We start from the raw sequence: 22,642 nt of genomic DNA, 5'->3' as shown, positions 1-22,642 counted from the left end.
CAGGTTTTCATTCGCTGGCAGTTCAGAAACATTAATGCACTTTTAGATCTCGGCTCAGTTACAGCATGAATGAATCACAGCATAATGTCAACAAAATTATTTTTACACAAAGGCTATTAACAAGAAGTTTCACCTCCAACAAAAACAAAGTGCTGGGAAAATGGAAATTGACTAGCCACCATTTTGGAGTGAATGACAAGAGGAATGACTTTGTAACCATGATCTGATGTGTGAGCACTGCCATCGTGTGGGTGTTTCTAGCACTACACACACTTCTGTTCTTAAATTACATTTTTAAAAGTCCAGTAGTGACAGCAGCTGTAAATCATTTTTATGGCTATCAAGTACAAAATATACATCTTAAATCTGGATACTGGACATTATTGTTCCCCTTGAGACATAAATTTACTTTTAAAAAAAAAATGCTACATAAGAAATTAAATCCAGCAGTTCAGAAACAAACAAAAGAAAATAATCTTGTGAAGGCATTATGTTTCACCCTCTCCTCCATGCAATTCAAATAATCATCAACCAATTAAAATACTCTCTGCAGCGCCCCCCAGCTGGTGCAGGTGAGAATTAAACACCCTGGGCCTTTTCCCTGAGATGGGCAGGAGCTCGCCGTTTGCTTTCATATGGTCTATTTTCCTGGAGAGGTCAGCGTCGCTGTCAATGACCAAGGTGCACCTTTGGGCGTAGCTGACCAGAGTCTCTTCGCCTTGGCGAAACATGCCCACCAGGGGGACCATGTCCTTGCCGGCCAGATGGAGCTCGGCGATCGATGCTGTGTTGGCGATGGTGTTCCGGTCGATTCCGAGATGTCGAAAGGCTTCGCTCATGCTGTTCTTTCTGATGAAGGCTGACAGGACTTGTTTGTAGCGGTGGATGACATACTGGACACCGGTGGCTGGTGGAATGAATGACAAGGTATATGATTACTATAGACTTTATATATTATGGACAGTCTTTGCAACGTCACCCATAGGTTTCTGAAGAGCCATTGTGGGTGGCGCCATCACCGCCTTGGCAGTACATGACTCTGCCAAATGGAGCGTTCACAACAAACGCGATAGACGCAAATTGAGCGACAACTACATTGAAAATCAATGTAAATGCCGCAATGACTTGATTCAGACGGAGGCAGCACGAATGGAGCGTCTGGAGCCCCTGAAGCAGTGCCAATAAAGTAAAAAATATTGAACTTTCAGGAGACATTGTGGCGAGACAGCCAATGAGCGTTGAGATTGCGGTGAGTGTCATCAATGCTCTCTGTGAAACATCCAGGGGCTCACCAAAGTAATTTCTGTTCTTTTAAAAGCATTCAGAACCTTCCCATTTAGCACAACAGCAGAATAGGCTGATCCGGGGGTTAGCTTCAGTTAGCTAGCCTCCTCTGCTACCTGCCATAGACGCAAATGAAGCGATGATCAAAAATGGGACAAATGTGAGCAAGCGACACAATGCAAGGGTCTGAAGTGATTGTATTTGCGTCATGCGTGTTCGGTGTGAACGCAACATGAGGCTGCATCAGGCAGCTCTGGCGAGTTGAAGCACAAGTAAACTTCAAATTTCACAATCAAGCCATTGCTTTCAGCCAGATCATTGTTATGATCTTGACATTCCCGACCGCACTTGAAGACAGCTTCATTTAATGGAGAAAGTGAGGAAGAAAATAGACGGAGGGACCGAGCGACAGTGCTGGAGCTTGATGCAGGAATCAATAGGCTGTTACACAAACTACCTGGCAGTTTGTTTTTTTACCCTCTTAGTTTTTTTAAACACTTGTGGAGGTGACAGAGGCAAGATGTTTACTGTTGACTGTTTGAGATTCTACACCGCCGAAAAACGGTGACAAGTCTTATTGCATTGGCCACCGCATCGTGACATCATCATTCTTCTCTCAACACAAGATCTATCGAACAATATGACTAATTATCTGTATTACTAACACATTTTGAATAGGGAGGTAATTTATCTGTCACCACACAACTATTTATTTTGTTGTGACAACTGCAGGGTTGTTTTCGAAGTATTGACTTGAATTATTGAGGAAAAGTTGAATGTGTATCTGTTTCCATGTCCGTGAGCACACAGACACACTAAACAGATATTTATGAGGTTTATAGAACCAAGACGTGATTTTTACCTCTCTTCCTGCTGTAGTCTTTCCCTTTCTTTGATTTTTTCTTGTCCTTATGGTGTTTCTTCCTTCTGTGTTCACTGGAGGCCGCTGAAATTTCTGACGACTGCGACGCTTCGGAGCCGCTGTCGCTACAGTCGGAGGAGCACGAAGACGCTCTTTCTCTCTTCCGAGATTTGTTTTCCGAGTGCTGCACTTTGCTGGATTTAGGCGCTGCATATGATCAACAAAAATGACATGAATCAAGCATACAGTTAGTGTATATTCATTATGAAGTCAAACACAGCTTCACTCTGGACACTGACCTTCAGTTAGTGGACTCGGTGATGCAAAAGTTGGCATGGCACGGTTACTTGTGAGGTTTTCAATCTGGCTCCTCAGGAACTTGCGGTCCTGCATCAGGTCCTCCACCTGTCTCTCCAGCGCGGCGATGCGCTCCTGTTTGTTCTCCAGCATGCACTGGAGCTTGGTGATGGTCAGCAGCACCCGCGGGGGCAGGCTTTCTACATGTGAGGCAGCTAGAGGAAAAGACGAGGTGTGAAAATAGCTTCTTCAAATGATTCAACTGGCAGGAACAGGAATGTACAAATACAGAATTTTGGACGTGATAACAGATTGAGGGATTAGTGGGCTGAAAAGGCCAGTGATTAAAAATGTGTCTTTGGGCTAGGTTTAAAAACAAAGATCAGCACCTTTTCGTTTTAGTCTTGATTGAGGGACGGTGACGGCCCAGAGCCAGTGACTTGGATACTGGTGCTCTGCTCTCTGTGCTTGCAGGTACCAGCTGTGCTTATGAGTTAACAGGGAGCCCCTAGCCAATCCTTCAGCTTATTTAACCTTGCCTTCCAGAGAGTTCCTTCTTGCCTGTATTTCCTTCACCAGCATAACGCCTTTGTTTAGTTCTCCCTTCGTCAGCCACTGACAACATGCACTTCATATTTTCCAATGCATTCATACACAACTGATTTCCACCTACACACCTCACAAGAGAAATGTGTGGTTTGTTGAGCCCTAGAGGTAAGTTACAATCCCACCGTGACACACATGATCACGGCTCTGAAATATCAGCAGCCGGGGTATTAATAAATCCATGACACTGTCCGTGGTGCTGAAGTAGCAGACAGATTTGTTATTGGGACTTTTCACTGAATACCGCCCTTCTGTCAGTTTCGTCTTGAATCTAGAAAATTCTCTCAACTCCACTGTCTCCAGACCAAAAGTGTCGTTCATGGGGCGGTTTGCTGGTCTGGGGTAAACGACTCCCTGTTAAAAATTAACAAATACTATTAACCACCGACTGAGTATAATCATAAATAAACAGAACCACTGCCAAAGACTGTGTCAAAGGGTAATTCTTTGTGGTTTGAAACAGGAAGTGGCAGCTTTTCTTGTAACTCAAACGAAGCTGGGACCTCTTTGTTGTTGAAAGTTGGCAGATGTTGGTTCAAGTGAAAGACAAATTACCAAATCAATAAATAAGCATATAAAAGATTTCCAATTCTCCTTGGTAAAGCCAACATTCTTAAATAGGGCATGAAGACAGACTCTACACCTAAAACGTAGCTTTCATTGCACCAAGTTATAGAAATGTGTGTACTGGCAGCAGATACTGTATGAAGGTACTCTAACCTGGCATGGCACTGCTGGGTGTGTTGTCCTGGACCGCATCAGCCGAGCTACCCGTTTGAAAGTTCTCCCACTTGATGATGCGGAGGTCGTCTTGCTCCTGCTTCAGCCAGACCGGAGAGGTGAGCCGCTCTTTGCACCTCACTGAGCTGGAGTCGATCTCTATGCAGGGGGAATAAACTAAGGGCTCCTGCTGCCACACAGACGACATCTCTTCAAACCTGGGAGACGACCACAGGGGAGTTATGGGGGTCCTGTAGCTGAGAAAAAGGGTTTGACACACAAGGTCATGAAAGGGTACAGTACATTCAGAGTATTCTTATCAGATACTGAACTTTGTGTCTTTGAAATATATTGTGTCAAGATCCAAACCTAAACTTTTATACTCTCCTTAACATTACAGAAATATTATTATATGTTACAAAAGTATGCTGAAATAAGGACCATACCAAGTTAAACACTAACAGAGATCATTAAGAAATAACTCGATGAGAGGGGGAAAAGTTAAAACATAAAGATTAATATAATGGACAATTCAATATTGCCAATAAAAATGTAATAGTTTTATTGTGACATTTCAGAAGGGAACCCATTTGTTCAGTGATGTAAAATGACTCAATAGTAAGATTCAGCAAGTAAGCAACAGTGAGTTAAAGCCAAACATCCCAACAAAGGATTCGTGGGAAAGCATTGCATACACAAAATAAATAAAAACACTGGAGATCAGAATTACAGTTTTATGGTAGTTATAAATCAGCAAGTAAACTTAGACTTGTTTCCATAGATACACTTCTCATAATTATGGAGATCTGAATCTTATAATTATGAGATAACGATCTCATAATTCTAAGAGTTTTTATGAAATACGGAGCTGGTAATTATAAGATGCCACATCATAAGTGATAAAGATGCAGAGATGTCTCAAACCTGACTCATGTTTCAATGCATGTTTGAATTTATTTAGCGCTTGAATGACTGTCACGACTGAATGCATCATGTTCACATGAACTGCTGTGAATCGATATTAAAGTAAGTATAATGTCATACGACTATTATTATGCATCATGCAATGGACCATCAAGTCATTTACATCCCATATAAGGCTTGAGACATGCAGCAATAAACAGCTAGTGTTTTCTGCTTTACTGGACTGGTGAGATGAAATCAATGCATGATTTACAAATCCCAGGTGTGGAAACACTGGTACGGTTGTTTACTTGTAGGACACTGATGTTTTATTTCTGTTTTTAAATGTATTGTGCTTTTGCTTGTAATTTATTCTATGTATTGTTCTTGTTTGTCTTTGAGTCTGTAATAAAGTACTGATTGATTGATTGGTTGTGTGTTAACTGTCAAATATCAGTGATTCTTTAAGTGTTAAATGATCCCAAGAAGAAGGAAAGAATTGCTTTAGCTCCTAGTTCATTAGCTCATTAGCTCATTATTTTGTCTCGAGACCATTAAGTCACACAAAATGCGTTTATGTACTTTTTAAACCTTCACAAGTATGACCTCCGTTTCCAGATGGATTCAGAGCTACAAACAAGATGGCGTTTTATGGCTGAAACGCTGGAACAACAATGTCATTTATGATATCTCCTCTAAGAATTGACTTTATAATATAATGAATAATAATAATGATAGTGAACTGAAAACGAAATACTGCAATGCGTCAAATGTTTTTAATATCAATAAGGGTCTACGTAAAGGGGGACTCTCCTCCCCCCTCCTCTAGGCTATGTGAATTCATATAATTAATGCATGTGAAACTTATGAGAAATGCATAATTAACAGTGACTAACTGATGCATATCTGAATACAAGAACAATACAGTAATCAATGCAACAACTGAGGTGTTTTATCACAATATCAGAATTTATATTCAGCCTGTTCATGTTCTGCAATTAAATGTTGGATATGATAACCTTCCTACACTGAGCTGAGTGTTAGTTTCCCATGACAGAATCTTCTGTTAAAGTGCTGAATTGTTTATTAATGATTAACAAATGTGGGATTTTGTATTACTGCAGCCTACAGTGCTTTATAACGGCAGAAAAACTGATAGCTAACCAAATCATTTATTAGGGAGCATTATTAATACATTAATCAGAACATGATGAATCATGCATTAGTTAAGCATCCATTAGGGATCTGCAGAGAACCATAGCTTTTGTGCTTATATCCAAATTTTAGATTAGAAGCACACTTTAGAGTTTTATTTAGTGAGGAAATGTTATTAAATAAATGTTATTTTCCCTTTTGTTACATACATTGTGTTGTGAACATGTGAATTAGAATTAGACAATCTACTTTTCTAGTAATTTAAGTCAAATCAAGTTTATTTGGGCTCAAGTGTCCCAAACTACGGAAGCCCATCGCCAAAATGATGGAAGAAAAAAAAACAGATCCTGTGAGTCAGCAGAATGAGAAACTTTCTCAGAATAATGGCTCAGCCTACTAGACATTATTTTAAGATATACAAATTCATTATTTTGAGAATGTTTCTTATTACTGGCAAAAAAGACATTATTTCTCCAAAATAAAGACCTTTTTTTCAATACCGAGTCATTATTTTGAGGAAGCTTCTCGTTATTTTACAATACCAAGTCATTATTTTGAGCTACTAGGTCATTATTTTGAGATAAGTCATTATTTTTGAGCTACTAGTTCATTATTTTGAGACACTAGGTCATTATTTTGAGCTACTAGGTCATTATTTTGAGATACTAGGTCATTATTTTGAGATACTAGGTCATTATTTTGAGACACTAGGTCATTATTTTGAGCTACTAGGTCATTAGTTTGAGACACTAGGTCATTATTTTGAGCTACTAGGTCATTATTTTGAGATACTAGGTCATTATTTTGAGCTACTAGGTCATTATGTCATTCGAGATACTAAGTGATTTATTTTAGAAAGTGTCTCATTATTTTATGATACCACATAGTTACTTTGAGATACTAAGTGATGTTTCATTATTTTTGAGATAATAGGTCATTATTTGGAAAACATTTCTCATTATAATGACTAACAGGATCTTTTATTTCCATCACAATGCTAAGTTTTCTAGGTTTTTCTTTGGCAGATATGTGCTTCAATACCAAACCTCTCTAGAAAAAGCTTCCCAAAAAGCTCCCTACTGGACATCAAGGCGGGGAAATGTGAAATATATATATATACACACTCTAGAATATATAGACAGCAAATTCTTTGATGTTCAGGACATCCAGGTAAGAAGATATTTTGTATGTCTCCTAAACTGTAAAATTATTAAAAAGGTGCATCTTAGCAGCATCTTTCAAAGAGCTCAACCGCCCCTTTTCTTTATGGCTCCAGAAGGATTTCCCCCATTAATTAATCCTTATAGAAAGAGTTTTAAGCCTGCAACAAAACCAACCAACTAAGAGACCAACCGTGACCAAAAAACATTTCATTTTGCACAAATATAAATTTGCATTTATTTATGTATTCATTAATTTCAGCATGTATTTATTTATTCCTGTATTTATTTATTTATACATCAATCTATTTTATTAATTCATTTATTCCTGTATTTATTTATTTATATATTTATCTATTTTATTCATTTATTTATTCCTGTATTTATTTATTCATACATTTATCTATTTTATTCATTTATTTATTCCTGTATTCATTTATACATTTATCTATTTCATTCATGTATTTATTCCTGTATTTATTTATGCATTTATCTATTTAATGCATTTATTCCTGTATTTATTTATGCATTTATCTATTTAATTCCTGTATTTATTTATGCATTTATCTATTTAATTCATTTATTCCTGTATTTATTTATGCATTTATCTATTTAATTCATTTATTCCTGTTTTTATTTATGCATTTATCTATTTAATTCATGTATTTATGTATACATTTATCTATTTAATTCATTTATTCCTGTATTTATTTATGCATTCATCTATTTAATTCATGTATTTATTCCTGTATTTATTAATGTATGTATTTATTTAATTCATTTATTCCTGTATTTATTTATGCATTTATCTATTTAATTCATTTATTCCTGTATTTATTTATGCATTTATCTATTTAATTCCTTTATGTATTCCTGTATTTATTTGTGCATTTATTTTTTTCATTTATTTATTGAGATTGAAGTCCTGTTTAGTCCTGGCTGCAGAGTGTGTACACACGTAAGAGACGATGCGTTCAGGTACTCGTCACCTGGTCGCAGCATTTCAAACAGCAGGTTCATTAAAAACGTACAGTATCTATCATCATCTACTTGTTTTTGTTGCAGGAAGTGGACACGACTTCACGTCACCATGGAGATGATGACGGGCTGTACCATTCTTGAACGTGCAAACCGCAGCACTTAAACACACCATGCTGCAGCGATGAATCCGACTAACACCTGACACAACATGAGAATTACCCTGACGCAGCCTTTCATTAAGAGGGACTTTTAATGCACATTTGGTAAAAACAAAAAGTCAACAGGCCTATTGTCTTTACCCCTAATGCAGGTATAAAAGGTGTTAAATAAGCACATTTGACATGAATTATAAACCTCATACAACATAAAAAGGTTTAGCAGGCTAAACAGGGACAGCCGTTTCCTTGCAGTGGTTTTAATTAGCTTCCACCAAGATGGATGCTAATGACTGCAATTACCAGCAGAGAAGGGGGACAGGAGCAACAAAGCCTGGGAAACAGGGAAGAAAACGTACCTTCGAGACAGTCCAGAGGGTCAATTCGGTGTCGGAGGTTTTTCTGTGTTAGTGTCGCTGCACTCGGAGGTCTCACTGCGTGTGAAATGGCCCCTTTTCCCCAAATATAAACAGAGGAGAGTGGGAGAAACGCGTGAATACATGCATGTCTGAAAGAGGGGCGGCGCCACAGAGCACCGACGCGGCTGGAACACGGAGATGCCTTCAGGGGCTCCACGGAGAGTCCGTGCTTCTCGTGTCTGTGTGAAAAAGCTAGAAGAAGTACTCGAGTGTTTTGTTGTTGTTGTTGTTGTTGTTGTTGTTGTGTTTTTACAAAACTTTATTCAGAACAGCTCGGCGTTTAGTACATGAGGCTCCATTGACAATACAATAAGGTACATACATAAATAAATAACATAACATAAAGTGCACTACATAATAAAGTAAAATATGTCATGTTTTCTTATTTAACAAGGGGAAAAGGCAGTTTAAAGTACTCAAGTGTTTTATTAAAGGCCACCCTTATGCTGAGAGTGCTGAGGGTGGGGGACGAGGTGTTCAGGGGGAGACAACAGATCAGCAGCAGATGGAGTATGGACATCATCGGAAAGCCGGGAACCTAAAGATTCATTTGAGATGCAGCTCAGCACCGCGTGTCAAGGTATCTAATCATGAACTATAAATAAATGAATGAATAAATTAAATGAATACATTTTAAAAGTGTATAAGTGCTTAGTAAATTAAGATTTCTATATATCAACACCATTATCATGCCCACTAATGTCTCGTAAGTTGTTGCAGCAGTTTTTGCCACAATTGATGTGAAAAAATGGTCAAAATCTATCCAAAATCCCACCTGAAGTCACCCAGACCTTGAGGAACACTATAGAAGAATCCATTCTGTGATTTGGGATCAAAAACGTTAGACATTTGGAGATTTCTGTGAGAATTGCATTTTTCGGTGATTGGATGACGAGCCCTTCTGTTCGGGAAACTGCTCAGAAACACCTCTTATTGTAGTTTACCTATGAAACCAATACATCTTCTTCATATACCTCTTGAATATATCAATATATAATTATGAGTATAATGTGTATGACATAATGATATATATTTGCTGGATTGATGCAGACAAAAAATGACGTTAAGTCCTGGGATGAGGATGTTTTAAAGCTTCTGAAGGAGAATTTCAATTCAATTCAATTCAATTTTATTTACAGTGCCAAATCATAACAAAAGTTATCTCAGGATACTTTACAGAGTAGGTATAGACCACACTCTATGACTTATTTATGATTTACATAGAAGAAAAGGTCCCAAACTGTGTGATACGCAGGAAATATTTCACATAATCTTGGAAAAGTTACTTAACATGAAGCTAGATTACCAGCCAGGAAATGTGAATGGCACAGGCACAAAATAAGTAAAAGCTACCCTTTGACAGTGTGCACTATCTTCTACAAACATTATTCCTATTTGGTTTCGGGAGATCTTTTGAATTAGCCACAAAGGTGCTGGTAATTATCAGCAGCTGTGTGCTGTAAAACATCAGGTGGTTTCCCATGATCCTTTCCCACTTCTTAACTTTGAATTCTGCATAGTTTTGGGACTATAGACCCTTTAAATGGAATTCCATTGCTAGGCAACGGAATTGGTCCTTGTTAACTTCCTGTCAGCTGATGTCATACACGTTCACTGCAACAGGAAATAAACTGGGACACATTTAGAATGTTCACAACTGTGAAAGGGTCACTCACTATTTGATTGTCATGGAAATCACTTTGACCTCACGGGTTGCCATGGCAACCGCAACAATTCCGCAGCAGATGTTAAGATTGTAACTTCACAAAACTTTACACACACACACACCCACACACACACACATATTGAGCAGTGACTTTTCTATTTTATTAAATTTAAAAATGAATTTAGAATATTTAAATTCTATGTATGGTAATACAAGTTTTTTTTAATGTGGATTTCTTCTTAAAACACAGTCAAAGATGAAATAAAGCAGACATGGTGACATTATAGGGAACTTTATTTGCAGTTAGATTAAAATTATTTGGCTACAGAGAGACAAACACCAGTCCCACGACTTCGCCTGATGTCCTGGTTGATGTTGTAACTACTTCACGTACACTTGAGTAATCTACTCAGCTTGTTGCAAAGTGTTTACAATAGTGGTACTTTGAACAAATCTCAGCTGCCTTATAGAGACACAGAAATGACATCTGACTGTCTAGATGGTAAATTTTACGCACAGGTTTCTTCTCATATACCCTCAGGCCTACCTAAAACAGTAAACTAAATAATATCTATCAAACACTCTACTGTGTTAGTCGTCAAATACAAAAAATATATATAAAACGAGGTGAGGTGCATTTGGATTTGTCAAGTTTTTGTAGTTGTAGTAAAAGGATAAAAATGCAACATATTGTCCATCACATCTTTCTATAAGCCACTGATGAAATATACATATTCTCTTTCATGATTTCCATTCACATTACATTGTTAACGATATCCTTCACAATACCAGCTAAGATTCCTTCATTTCATCTTTCACATTTTCTTCATTTAAACTTCAAGCCACATGGGGTGATTGCATTAGTTTTATCAGCAGTGGAGAGTAACAGCCGCTGACTTTTGGGGCACGGAGGGTGAAAGACATGCATAATTAATAAGTAATACTTATATGATGGGAACAATCAGCAGCAGAAAGACGTACTGAAGCCGTAGCTGACTTTTTTCCCCAGTGTACAAACAAGATCACAATATGATTATCCTGTTAAGCCTCGCACCACCGAATCAAATTCAACTCAGTGTAATTGCATCAGTGTGACTGCAGGCTGCTCCTGGAAATGTATAAATCTTGGTGCTTGTTTACATAAATCACTGTGTAAATGCTGGTCAGAACTGGGCAGTAATTGACGGTTGAGTAAAGTGAATTTTGTAGTAAATGTCTGTGGAAAAAGTTTAAAAAGAGAGCCACGCAAATTCACCAGATGTTGGACAAGACAGGATAACTATTCTATCACTTCCACCCTCCTGCTCCCTGCTGAGAGTCACATAGAGAGACTGAGTAGTATTAGTTTGTTAGACAGGAAACAGCAGCGCCCTCACATATATAAACATACTCTGCTGTCTCTGCCGCCGCTGTTCACGTCCAGACTTTCAGTGACAGATAGCCAGGAGGAGACGCTTAAAGTCGCCGCCGCACTCGTCCTTTAGGGCCTCCTTCAGGGACACGTCGTATTTCTCCAGGTACATGTCTTTGATGGTCTCCAGATCATACTGTACATACACAAAGGAGAAATTAAACATTAGAGAAAAGGCAAATCATGTGTCAGTGTGTTTACATCCTCTGAAGTAACCTGGTTAAAGTCAGGGACCCATGTTTATTGGGTCGCCAATCAACAGAGGAAATTGCATCAAAATGCTATCTGTGAATTGATTTTCCTACTTAAAGTCGTACTCCATAAGATTTGAGACACGTTGTTTCTAGCGCCCTCTTTGGCAGTAAACTGTTACTGCAGGTGAGCCTGCTTTTTCAGAGCCTCCATCTTGTCAAGTCCACGGTCTCTCTGTGTGTGGACTCTTTATTCTTTTGCTCTTTTGTAAACTTTATTAAAACACATTCACCTCTCTACTCCCGGCCCGGCCCCTAGATAGTGCGACTTGTTGCTGCTCATGGGGGAATTGTTGGGTCTCTGTTGAATTCACGATGTGTTTTTTTGTAAATTTGGGTCCTGGGGAGACACAAAATCTCTTTTGGGTGTCCAAAACCCCCGGTCTATATTTCATTTTTTAATGACTGAATTAAAAATGAAGTACAATATTGGTATCGTAATTGTTTTAAAACGATACCCTATATATGTGAAGTTAAACTACACTAACATGAGTTGCATTTGGGTTTCCTCAATGGTACCCGGTCTATTTAATCCTGACATAACGTCTTTCAAAATACTAATTCCGGGTCCATGCCTCGTATTTCTAAAATTGCCACACTGCTGTGTTCTCTGTTGTCTGAACAAATCTGAGTCAAAAAACTAACAGAATTTTCTTTTCTCTTTCCTATTGATGAAAAGCTGTCTCGCTGAAGACAGAAGTGATAGTAAAAAGGTTCACGAATCGCTTGGACTTGAAAATAGTGTGTTTAAAGTGTGTCACGTCAGACTTAAATGCCGGACTTATCGACCCCCCTACTGACCTCGGAGCGAGTCACAATGATGCGAATGATTGTGTCCTCATCGGTGCCTGCTCCTTTCATCGCCTTGTTCAAACGTCTGGCAAAGTAGAGCTGAGGGTTCTTAGCAACTCTCACTGAGGGGAGGAGGAGAAAGGCGTTCATTAAAGTCCACTGCTGTGTCTTGTTTCTTGGAAAATAAAACTACTTAGATGCCTGAATTCATGTCATACACTGAGCTTCACTGTATTTTAATATTCAACATTTTTCTATTTCATACTAACCAAGAGCAATGTAGCATTTCTTCAGTGTCCCAGAAGTCTCATTCTCAATGGCATCCAGGATTTCAGTTCCAGAGAGCTACAGAGAGAGAAAATGACTGGTTGAATCTAAGCACTAGTAATGCCCTGAAGTGGTTAACGTTTCATTTTCCAGCTCAACAATTTCCCCTTTAATCCTATAATTGAATATGTGCGGGGCGCAGTTCTGAAAATGAAAGTCCATCTGCAAGTGCAAAAGAACCAACACTTCTCAGGGGTACAGTGACGTAAGAAACAAACCCTAAGCCATTCACACGCAGCTGAAGATGAAATGTCAGGTCATATACACTGATATTTAATATCACTGCAGCTATCTGTGGACAGACTGACACCAAAAACCTACCTGCTCATATATCTTGAATGTGGCCTGGAGCTGCAGGTAATTCCTGGAGGCAAGGACGTAGCTGAAAGTGGACTCGTCTGTCCCAAAACGGCCCTCTCCGGCCTGCATCACATACAGCAAATATTAATATTGTCCAGGATGAATTGATCTGCTTTTGAGAGCTATTATGAATGATATTGAACAAGTACCTCGAACAGGCTGGTAGCATCTTGATCAGCCAGCTCCTCATCCACCTCGTAACTCTCATCTCTGTTGCCCTGGAGGACGGAGAGTAAGATGACTTTTGCTGTGCAGTGAGGCCTTTCTGTGTGGCTGAAGCAACTGTTTTACTAATGAGAGGGTGTCTGGATTGTGGCCAGTGTGTGTTATGTGAGTGTGTGTGTGTGTGTGTGTGTGTGTGTGTGTGTGTGTGTGTGTGTGTGTGTGTGTGTGCGTGTTCAGAGGGAGAGTGAGCTCGATTACAGTCCCACAGCAGACGAATGGAATTGAGTTACGCGAGAGAGTGTAGAAACCCAAGGCAACTTACCTGCAGTAGAGCCATGAGCAGGTTTCTTACATCCCCGCTTGTGTCTCCCTCGATATCTGCTTCAAGATCACGCTCGTGCACTAAAAGTTAAAGAAAACTGGGTCAAGTCAAATGTCAAATGACAAGTCACGGATAAATGTATCCACGGTCAGTGATTGATATAAGTTAAAGTAACATGGAGGATACACAACCACCCAAGTAAATGATTCTTCACAGCAGGACAACCAAAGATGGCTATATTGGGAATGATTTTCTTTATTATTATTGCTGGCCTATAAAGCACTAATAAATGTTTTCATGCCACAAATACATGTGTTAGTTATCAAAATTGAGGCAAAGGTTCCCGGTGCTAAAGCTAAATTATGTCTTGATGCTTCATAGAGCTAACTGGCTGTCAAAAAGAATAAACTTATATCTATATCATTGTTTGGATATATTTGGATGCTGGTGCTTGTGTTTTTAATGTCTTCGTTTCGTTAGTTTTATACTTTTTATCATAATTCTTTGACTACGTATCTGCAGGGCCCAATTGAAAAAGACCCTGGGGCTAACAAGGTGCTAGCTCGCCAAATAAGCTATCTTGGGCTATCTCTCCAGAGCAAGCAGGAAGGCTAACAACATTCTAGCTAACAACAAGCTAACAACCTGATAAGCTAATTATGTTACAAGCACGGGCATTGCCCCAGTCACTCATACACTAGTGTAATTATTAACTTTTTAGAATGAAGTGACAGTGAGAAACTATTAAATCTGGAATATTTGAATTCCTTAAATGATAGGGTGATCTGGTCACATTATTCCATGATAATTTAAATAGAATGAGAAATGTCACATGCTAAGAAAGAAGCTAAGTAATGAAAGAAGAAATATAATATATATAATCAGCACTGTTATAATGAACAGGAAGTTATCAACTAACAACATGCTGACCAAAAAGCCTCTTGGGCTATTTTGCCCAATCAGAAAAGCTACAAACATTCACGCTAATGACAACCAGCTAACAACATTGTAAGCTAACAAGCATGTTGCATTAGCACAGTATTTTTGCTCCAGTCACACATACACTAATTTAATTATTATCTTTTTTAGAGTGCCTTACTAGAAAGTGACTGCTGTTATATTTGGATTATATTTGGAATAATCATAGCAATCCCCCCGCACATGGCTAACAGCTAAACCCTCGAATATTAAAAGATGATGCTGGTAAATATAATTAGCTATCAGTTGGTACCATAATGAACAGGAAGTTGCAGCAGGATGGGCTTGACTAAACAACACGTGTAACACGTACATTACATTGCTTAAGGGACAGGAATAGTAGTGTGGTGTTTGTAGGTTCAAGTGAGTCACCCTATTAGCAATTTCCTCCAGGGCCCATAGAACAAGGAAGGGAAATCGAGACACAGTGGGTGAGAGGTTTAACCACTGCACAATGTGACTTTAAGCCACATATACATGCATAATGGACATTGATTAATCTTCTGATCATGTTCTCAATTAATGGATTAGTTGTTTGGTCAATAAAATATCAGAAAAGGTCCAAAATGACACACTGAAATGTCTTGTTTTGTCCACAACTCAAAGATATTCAGTTTCCTGTCATAGAAGAGTAAGAAACCAGAAACTATTCCCATTTAAGAAGCTGGAATTTGACTTTTTTTCTTCTTAAAAACTGACTCAAAACGTTTAGTTGCAGATCCCATCTGGGGGCAAAAGCTAATATTTTGGGTTTTCCATTGTAGCCAGCATATACCCGGGTCAAGACTTCCTTTTCCGAGCGACGTTTACTGTTTACAATTGAGTAAACAGTTGAGAGATGCTGTCTCTATAAACAGATATCTCTATGACTGCAAATAAATAATAACAAAAAGCTAATAAAAAGCGAAATCGTCATCAGACAACAAACGATGGGTTCAGGGATTTAAAAGACGCCTCTTCTGCTCTCCACGTGGACTGTTCCAAGAATGATTAATCGATAAGTTGTCAATCATTGCAGCTCTAACATCAGGTAATAAAGTTTTTTTTGAAAATGGCTTACCTTGAAAGTAGCATTCCTTGAACATGGCAATGTCCTGTGGGAAAGCATTATACAGTGAATAAAAAGTTAAAATATTCTACATCGAAAAAACATATTGGATTATTCTGATGTCAAAGATGAAAGCATCTGAACGCAATATCACGCAGAATGTTGAGGTATTTAAATCTGAATTTCATTTGATGCTTTTGACTTGTGACTAACGTCGTTGGTGGCGGTGCAGAGGATCTCCACCAGGACATCTTCATCGGTGCCCGCTCCCTTCATGGCCTTCCTCAGCTCCTTCACAGCGAAGATGACGGGCGGGTCCAGCATGGCGAGGATGGCGTTCTCGAAGTTCCCTGACAACTCTTTCTTCAACACATCCACCAACTCCTTTACAAGGAAAGACAGTATTTCATTACAATCGGTCGAAAGGTATGGAAAGAGAATATATTTTGAGTTGTTATGGTAAGTAATTAATGTCACTCACATCATCATACTTTTCAAAATATGCGTTTTTAATTTCCTGGCGCTGAAATGAACTGCGGTTTGCCAGGATGTCAATGATGGCCTGCTCATCCGTTCCTGTGGAGAAGACAACACAAAAGCAGATGCAGTGCATTGATTAATAATGGCCTTGTAGGTGTTATTTTATTATTAGAGTTCGACTTTTCCAAACATACCGAACCCTTTGCAGGCTTTGCGGATGGCCTTGATGTCAGCGACGACATCAAAATCCTCATAGGGCACGATTGTGGGCTGAGAGAAGAAAAGGAAAGTTGCGTAGATGAAGCTAAAAACAGCTTTCCATAATAATCTGGGTATCAAACGGATGCCTGTTTAAGTAAATGAAGTTCAGACGGGTTCATGATAGGGATGCAGGAGCAGCTGGTGGATGGGGGAGGGGATGCTTTGGGTTGAGGAATTCAGGGCCAGAAGTCTTTAAACAAACTTGGTGGGGGCCGCATGCATAACCGGCAGTCACCAAAAGTGCCGTGCAGGGGCAAAGAGAGGGAACTATATCATCCCAGCAATAAAGAAGACTTGAATGCCTCTTTTCTATCACATAACAAGGAGAATGTATGGTATACAGACGACTGTTATGCAGGTTTGTAGATTACTGAAATCCTCACAGAATCTACTACTCTGCCATGTCGTTTTTGCAGTAGTGGAATAACACGCAGATATTTTACTAAAAAAAAGTAAAAGTAGTAGAAATACTCTAAGTAAAAGTCCTGCATTCTACATTTATTTATTCTATTCAAAGTATTATAGTATTAGCTTAAAATAAATAATACTGAGAACAACAAAAGTAAACGTCCTCATTATGCAGAAGGAGCCATTTAAGAAACATTTACATTAAATCATTAGGTTTAGTGATGCATTTACTGCATTGCAACCAGTAAAAGTTGAGTAACATCATTTATTAGTTTATATGTATGTAAAAAGTACAATATTTGAATCCAAAATTCAGTCAAGTATAACTATAAAGTAGCATAAAAGGAATATGCTCAAGTAAAGCACCTCAAAGATTGACTGTACATTACATTACTTTTATTTTGTTAAGTAATGATCTTATATGTACTGGAAAAACAGTTTTAGTTGGATGTTACTTGAATTGTCTAGAACTTTATAGCACTAAATTTACAATCTACATTAAATTAAAGCTGCTGTGGCCCGTGGGTTATTAAAAGCTACTTTCACGGTCAATTAGTGTAACCCAAGTTTCTAATGAGGTAAAAAATGATAAACAAATGAGCACAGAGGCAGCAAAAAGACAGAAATCTGACAATAAAGGACACCCTCCCTCCCCCATCTTTGCACTTGTGGACTCTACTCTTGCCTCAAATACAACAGACAGAGCCTACTCACTCACTCATTCATTCATCCACACACACACACACACACACACACACACACACACACACACACACACACACACACACACACACACACACACACACACATCTAACGGAGCTGTGATGAATTCCGCAGGGGAGTGGCCCTATCCTCTGCGTAAACCCAGACACGGTTGTCCGTCACACGGTGTCAGTCGCGACGTTTACATTTAAAGAAACACCAAAAATTGTGAATCTGACTCCATTCCTCTAATTTTTGGTTCATATAGTAAGATTAATCTCCATTTATTTAATGTGCGCACGGACTGACGGCAGACACGGGCTTTGCGGTGTCCGATCCGTGACGCAGAACCAGCAATAAATACACGTGATTAACCCCGGAATCTAGCGTTTAAGGCGTTTAGGTGGATTAACATTTGGATCCTATTCGTCAACCCGAAACTATATTACCGCTCTCACTTGGAGCAGAAGCGCAAGTCGACAAAAGATTTTCTGTTTTCTCTAACCAGCGCGTTATGGCACACACGGCTCCAGGCAGCGGTACCTACTTGACAGTTGCCCATTTTAAGGATGTGTTTCCCGGCTGTGTCTGGTGGTCTGTTGGTGGAGAACAGTCGTAGAGTAGTTTGAGATACTTGTCCTCCTGATTCAGTCTGAAGCTGCGGCCCACAGTGGCACAAACCGGCGAGTGACGTCACCGCGGATCGCTGCACCGTTAACCATTTACGTCCACGATCACTGTAGTGAACACACTGTATTGAGTGAGCGCTCTGAGTCGTGGATAGAGTACTGAATGGGCCTACCCGGGCACAGATCCAGGGGCCCACAGGGTTAGGGGCACTGTCTCACTAAAAGGTTGCTGAACCCCCCCCCCCCACACACACACACACACACACACACACAACAATCACAAAGAGACACACACAAAAAAGATGCACAATTACTCAAGTAGATGCAAAACAACCAGAAAATGACCAAAAGGAGGTGCACAATGACTCGATATAGACATGAAACGACCACATAGAAACGTAAAAGGTCTAAAAGCAGGTGAAAAACAATGAAAATGATGCAAAATGACTACGAATCGATTCAAAACGAGTACAAAAGGATGCAAAACGACTACAAATGATGCAAAATGACTACGAATAGATTCAAAACAACTACGTAAGGATGCAAAATGACTAAAATTGTTTAAAATCAACAATGTAAGGATGCAAAACGACTACAAATAGATTCAAAGCAACAATGTAAGGATGCAAAACGACTACAAATAGATTCAAAACAACTACAAAAGGTTGCAAAATGACTAAAATAGATTCAAAACAACTACGTAAGGATGCAAAACGACTACAAATAGATTCAAAACAACTACATAAGGATGCAAAACAACTACAAATAGATTTAAAACAACATAAGTATGCAAAACGACTGAAAATAGATTCAAAGTGAGTGCAAAAGGATACAAAATGACTAAAAGTGTCTTGTTCCTGTGTTGGGGGGCTTCGGACACGTCTGTGCCCCGGGGCCAATGCCTCATAATATGTCAATGCTCTGCAATGATAGATGACTCAGTATAAAGGGGAGAAGGAAATTAATGAATGAAAACTGTCAAAAGTGATTGACAAAGTGGTAAAAGCAGAGAGAAAGTTCTGATTTGTTGAATAGTTTCCCCACTTTTAATGTACAGTGTTCACATGACACAGCAGTGACCCAAAAGGTGCAAATTTACTGCTCCACAGTATAATTACCAACCTTGCCAGCCCACACTGTAACCATTGGTATTTCACTGTCCCTACATCATAATTACTCACCCACTGTGGAGGAGAGCTGCTGCTGCCCTCCACAATGAAGCCCTTTCACCTGAACACTAAACGCACGCAGCATCTGAGTAAACACGTCCAATTAAGAGCTTGCTAACGTCACACGAACAAAGCCGCGCAATTAGACAGGATGAGTCACCTCTCTTCACTGTGTAATTATCTGGGAAATTACCTGGAGGATCGATCAGGGACACTTTTTGAACTAAGTACCTGAGTTTGTCATTCAAGCAATGCACTAGCTGTTTCGAGCCCTATACATACTGATGAGCTGGGACTCAGTTTAACATAGGCAGATTACTTTGAGACAGAGCCAGCTGGCTGATTCCCCTGTTTGGAGTCTTTATGCTATGCTAAGCTAAGCTAAGCAGCTGCTAGCTACAGTTATGTATTTAATGTACAGACGTAAGAGTGTTATTAATCTTCTCATTTCACAAAAAAAATTCAAACTACTCCTTTAAGACTCTACTCCTGCAAGACCCACTGTACTTGACAACATTGCTGTTGAGTTCCATTGTGGGAATTGTAGGATTCAGTGTGTTTGGAGCTTGACCAAGGTGAAAGGTCATGATATTTCAGTTGCTCAAAGTCAAAGTCAGCTTTATTGTCAATGCTGCAATATGTGCCAGACATACAGACGTTTCTCTCCATCCCACGGTGCTATAGTACAAAATATATACAGTAAATCAATTCTGAATAGTGCAAGAGAAATAGAAAAACCCAAAAAACTGAGTAGTGCAAAGAAAACAGGAGATGGAAATGTGCAATGCAATGGACATACTGTACAACATACAGTACATACATACTGTATATCAACTATGTAAATATTAATAAAATTTGAACAACAATTAAAGGCGCTGATGAAGGGGAAAGTGACCGAAGCTGTTCCTGATGGGGGAGGGAGAGAGGGGAGGGTGTTGAGCCTCCTTACAGCCTGGTGGATGAAGCTGTTTGCCAGTCTGGCTGAACTAGCTTGGAGGCTCCTGTACCTCCTCCCACATGGCAGGAGGCTGAAGAGGTGGTGTGAGGGGTGGCTGGGCTCACCCACAATGCTGGTTGCTTTGCGGGTGAGGCGAGTTCCATAAATGTCCAGGAGTGAGGGGAGCGGGACACCAATGATCTGACCAGCAGCCTTCACTATGTGCTGTGATGCCCAATGAAACACTATTAGTTTACTACATATTTTAGGGTTTTATTATTTTATAACTTTAATTATTAAACTTTTAAATTAAACTTTGATCCTTTTAACTCCATATTCTGACCTATGACCTTTGATTCTGTTTTGCGTTATCCTTTTCTTTATGTGTAATGCGTTATGAAAAGTGGAATGCATAGAAAGTTTGAAAGGGAAACTGCACAGAAAGTTTGGCTGCTCCTTTGCTGCTCAACGCTTTAAAATACTTTCAAAGACCAGATGGAACTTCAGTGTGACGTGTGTGTTGTCAGACACAGAGTTATTTAAATCAGTGCCCCAGCTTTATGGAAGCATAATACTAACACACAGTGAGTGCCTCTTTATGAAAATGTGTGTGTTTGCCCTAAAAGGCCTTAAACACACTCCTCAAAAAGCATAAATGAAGACCATGAGTCTGTTCTGGGTATGCAGAGTGGAGCAGGCTGACGCTGCACGCACCTGTTTGTGCAGCAGCACATGCAGTTGTAAACACGAGGCTCACTGGTATCATACTCTTCATGTTTGGTTCTCTCTGTCTCACTTTATTGACGTGATTTCTTTGCGGCCATCAGAATTTGCTGCTGAAAACAGCCCAGATATCTGGATGGCTGCAAAACTAACAGCACTTAGAAGAAGGAAATCAGATAGTAGTGTTTGCCTGGCTGCTCCGTGGCTCTCAGACTGGTGGTGTTATGGTCTTCATTTCACAGACGGTGGAAGGGGGTCCCGCTGAAGCCTCGATCACGGATCTGGAAACAAAGACAGCATTCAGAGGAGGCCAGCCGAAGTACCGAGACTGTAATGCGATGCTGGCCCAGGACCCAGTCTCATGTTTAGACCTCAAACACAACTTGTTTAGACTCTGACCAGCTCCCGCTGTTAAGAAACACAGACAGGTTTGCGTTTCTGCTGCTACGTAGACCAAGGCGATGTGTTGAAACCAGGTCAGAATCAGAGTTTCACTTTAAAAAAAACAAACACTTAGGGGCAGCAAAGTTCTGCAGGAGGCTCTTTACCTCTATTTTGTGTAGTCACTGTGCAGCCGCTTATATCTCACAGAGGCAGCACTGTGCACACAATGTTAACAGTACAATCCTCATTTGTTGCAGAAAGATTTGCGAGGCTGCACACTTTCTTTTCTGTCAAAAGCCGGCGTGATCAGGAGACCTTCAGAGTACACTGGGCTTTTGTTTGCACGGAACAATGCTCTGCTAAACTAAACGCTGCATTGTTTACCTGCTCCTGGGGTAAAATCCCGGCGGAGTGGAGGCTGTTGGTCCGTTTCACTGTGCCCAGGTGGTAGTTTGGGGCGCCACTTCCTGGCATCCCCCAGATGGAGCGCTGCATGGTGTCAATGTGCTGCAGATGGCAGGAGAATTATGACACTTTTCATATACATATTATTTGCATTTTCTTGTTATAAAGTCACAAACCTTTTGCTCGTCGGCAGCATTTTTACTTCTCTCCCTTTCCATGTGTTGTTTCCTCTCCTCTACCTGCAGGCAAAGGTCTCTGTAATACTGACTTTTGTTTCCCTGAAGAATAAACATATAAAACAAGTGCCACAGGTGAGAAACAGAGTATAGTAATGTCTGGTTTCTTCATGCAGAGGACAGAAGATATGAAATGACCTCTCTGGGGATGTTAGACGACCCCCTGCTCAATGTTGGAGCTTCCTGGTGTTGAGAAGCTGAGACTGAAGCGTTTCCCTGGAAGAAACAGACTCTCAGAACAACCGGTTTGTCGTGAACACTGCTAAACGTGGAGCAACACTTCCATCTAGTGCCAATGGTCCCTAACTGCAGAGTGGATTTGGCTCCAGGATTGGTCTGCAAGATCCTGTATTTCTATTATTGTCAATAAATCCCATGATAAATTAAAAAAACAATGATGAATTCATCCTACTAATGAGTCCTGCCTGCATAGCCTGATCATTAAT

At 39.7% G+C, this 22,642-nt stretch overlaps 2 protein-coding genes across 2 annotated transcripts; both read right to left on the bottom strand.

Annotated features, from left to right (window-relative positions):
* Nucleotides 1-239: 239 nt before the first annotated feature.
* On the bottom strand, nucleotides 240-8,588 carry LOC310963167 (uncharacterized protein). The gene is made up of 5 exons (XM_083935851.1): nucleotides 8,483-8,588; nucleotides 3,770-4,026; nucleotides 2,446-2,658; nucleotides 2,147-2,353; nucleotides 240-907 (listed from the first exon to the last, which is right to left on the bottom strand). Exons 2-5 carry the CDS (start codon nucleotides 3,975-3,977, stop codon nucleotides 528-530), a joined length of 1,008 nt encoding a protein of 335 aa, XP_083791977.1. The 5' UTR covers nucleotides 3,978-4,026; nucleotides 8,483-8,588; the 3' UTR covers nucleotides 240-527.
* Nucleotides 8,589-10,484: 1,896 nt separating this feature from the next.
* Nucleotides 10,485-18,420, bottom strand: anxa13 (annexin A13). Its single transcript, XM_083936538.1, has 11 exons — nucleotides 18,261-18,420; nucleotides 16,537-16,612; nucleotides 16,344-16,438; nucleotides 16,076-16,246; nucleotides 15,875-15,908; nucleotides 13,837-13,916; nucleotides 13,499-13,567; nucleotides 13,311-13,412; nucleotides 12,932-13,007; nucleotides 12,672-12,784; nucleotides 10,485-11,755 (listed from the first exon to the last, which is right to left on the bottom strand). Exons 1-11 carry the CDS (start codon nucleotides 18,273-18,275, stop codon nucleotides 11,636-11,638), a joined length of 951 nt encoding a protein of 316 aa, XP_083792664.1. The 5' UTR covers nucleotides 18,276-18,420; the 3' UTR covers nucleotides 10,485-11,635.
* Between the last annotated feature and the right edge of the window lie 4,222 nt (nucleotides 18,421-22,642).

This window comes from Echiichthys vipera (genome assembly GCF_963691815.1).
Source record: "Echiichthys vipera genome assembly, chromosome: 21".
NCBI lineage: Eukaryota > Metazoa > Chordata > Actinopteri > Perciformes > Trachinidae > Echiichthys > Echiichthys vipera.
The sequence above is the reverse complement of the archived record's forward strand: the minus strand, read 5'-3'. Positions and strand labels throughout refer to the sequence as shown.

What these genes read in the sequence shown, in the direction of transcription:
- anxa13 (XM_083936538.1), bottom strand. An exon ending in TCTGCACCGCCACCAACGAC is followed by an intron (nt 15,909 to 16,075) that starts GTTAGTCACAAG and finishes GCTTTCCCACAG; the next exon opens with GACATTGCCATGTTCAAGGA. An exon ending in CAAGGAATGCTACTTTCAAG is followed by an intron (nt 13,917 to 15,874) that starts GTAAGCCATTTT and finishes TTTAACTTTTAG; the next exon opens with TGCACGAGCGTGATCTTGAA.
- LOC310963167 (XM_083935851.1), bottom strand. Translation starts at nt 3,977, where the DNA reads ATGTCGTCTGTGTGGCAGCAGGAGCCCTTAGTTTATTCCCCCTGCATA. An exon ending in ACCCAGCAGTGCCATGCCAG is followed by an intron (nt 2,659 to 3,769) that starts GTTAGAGTACCT and finishes CTTTTCCTCTAG; the next exon opens with CTGCCTCACATGTAGAAAGC. An exon ending in ACCGAGTCCACTAACTGAAG is followed by an intron (nt 2,354 to 2,445) that starts GTCAGTGTCCAG and finishes GATCATATGCAG; the next exon opens with CGCCTAAATCCAGCAAAGTG.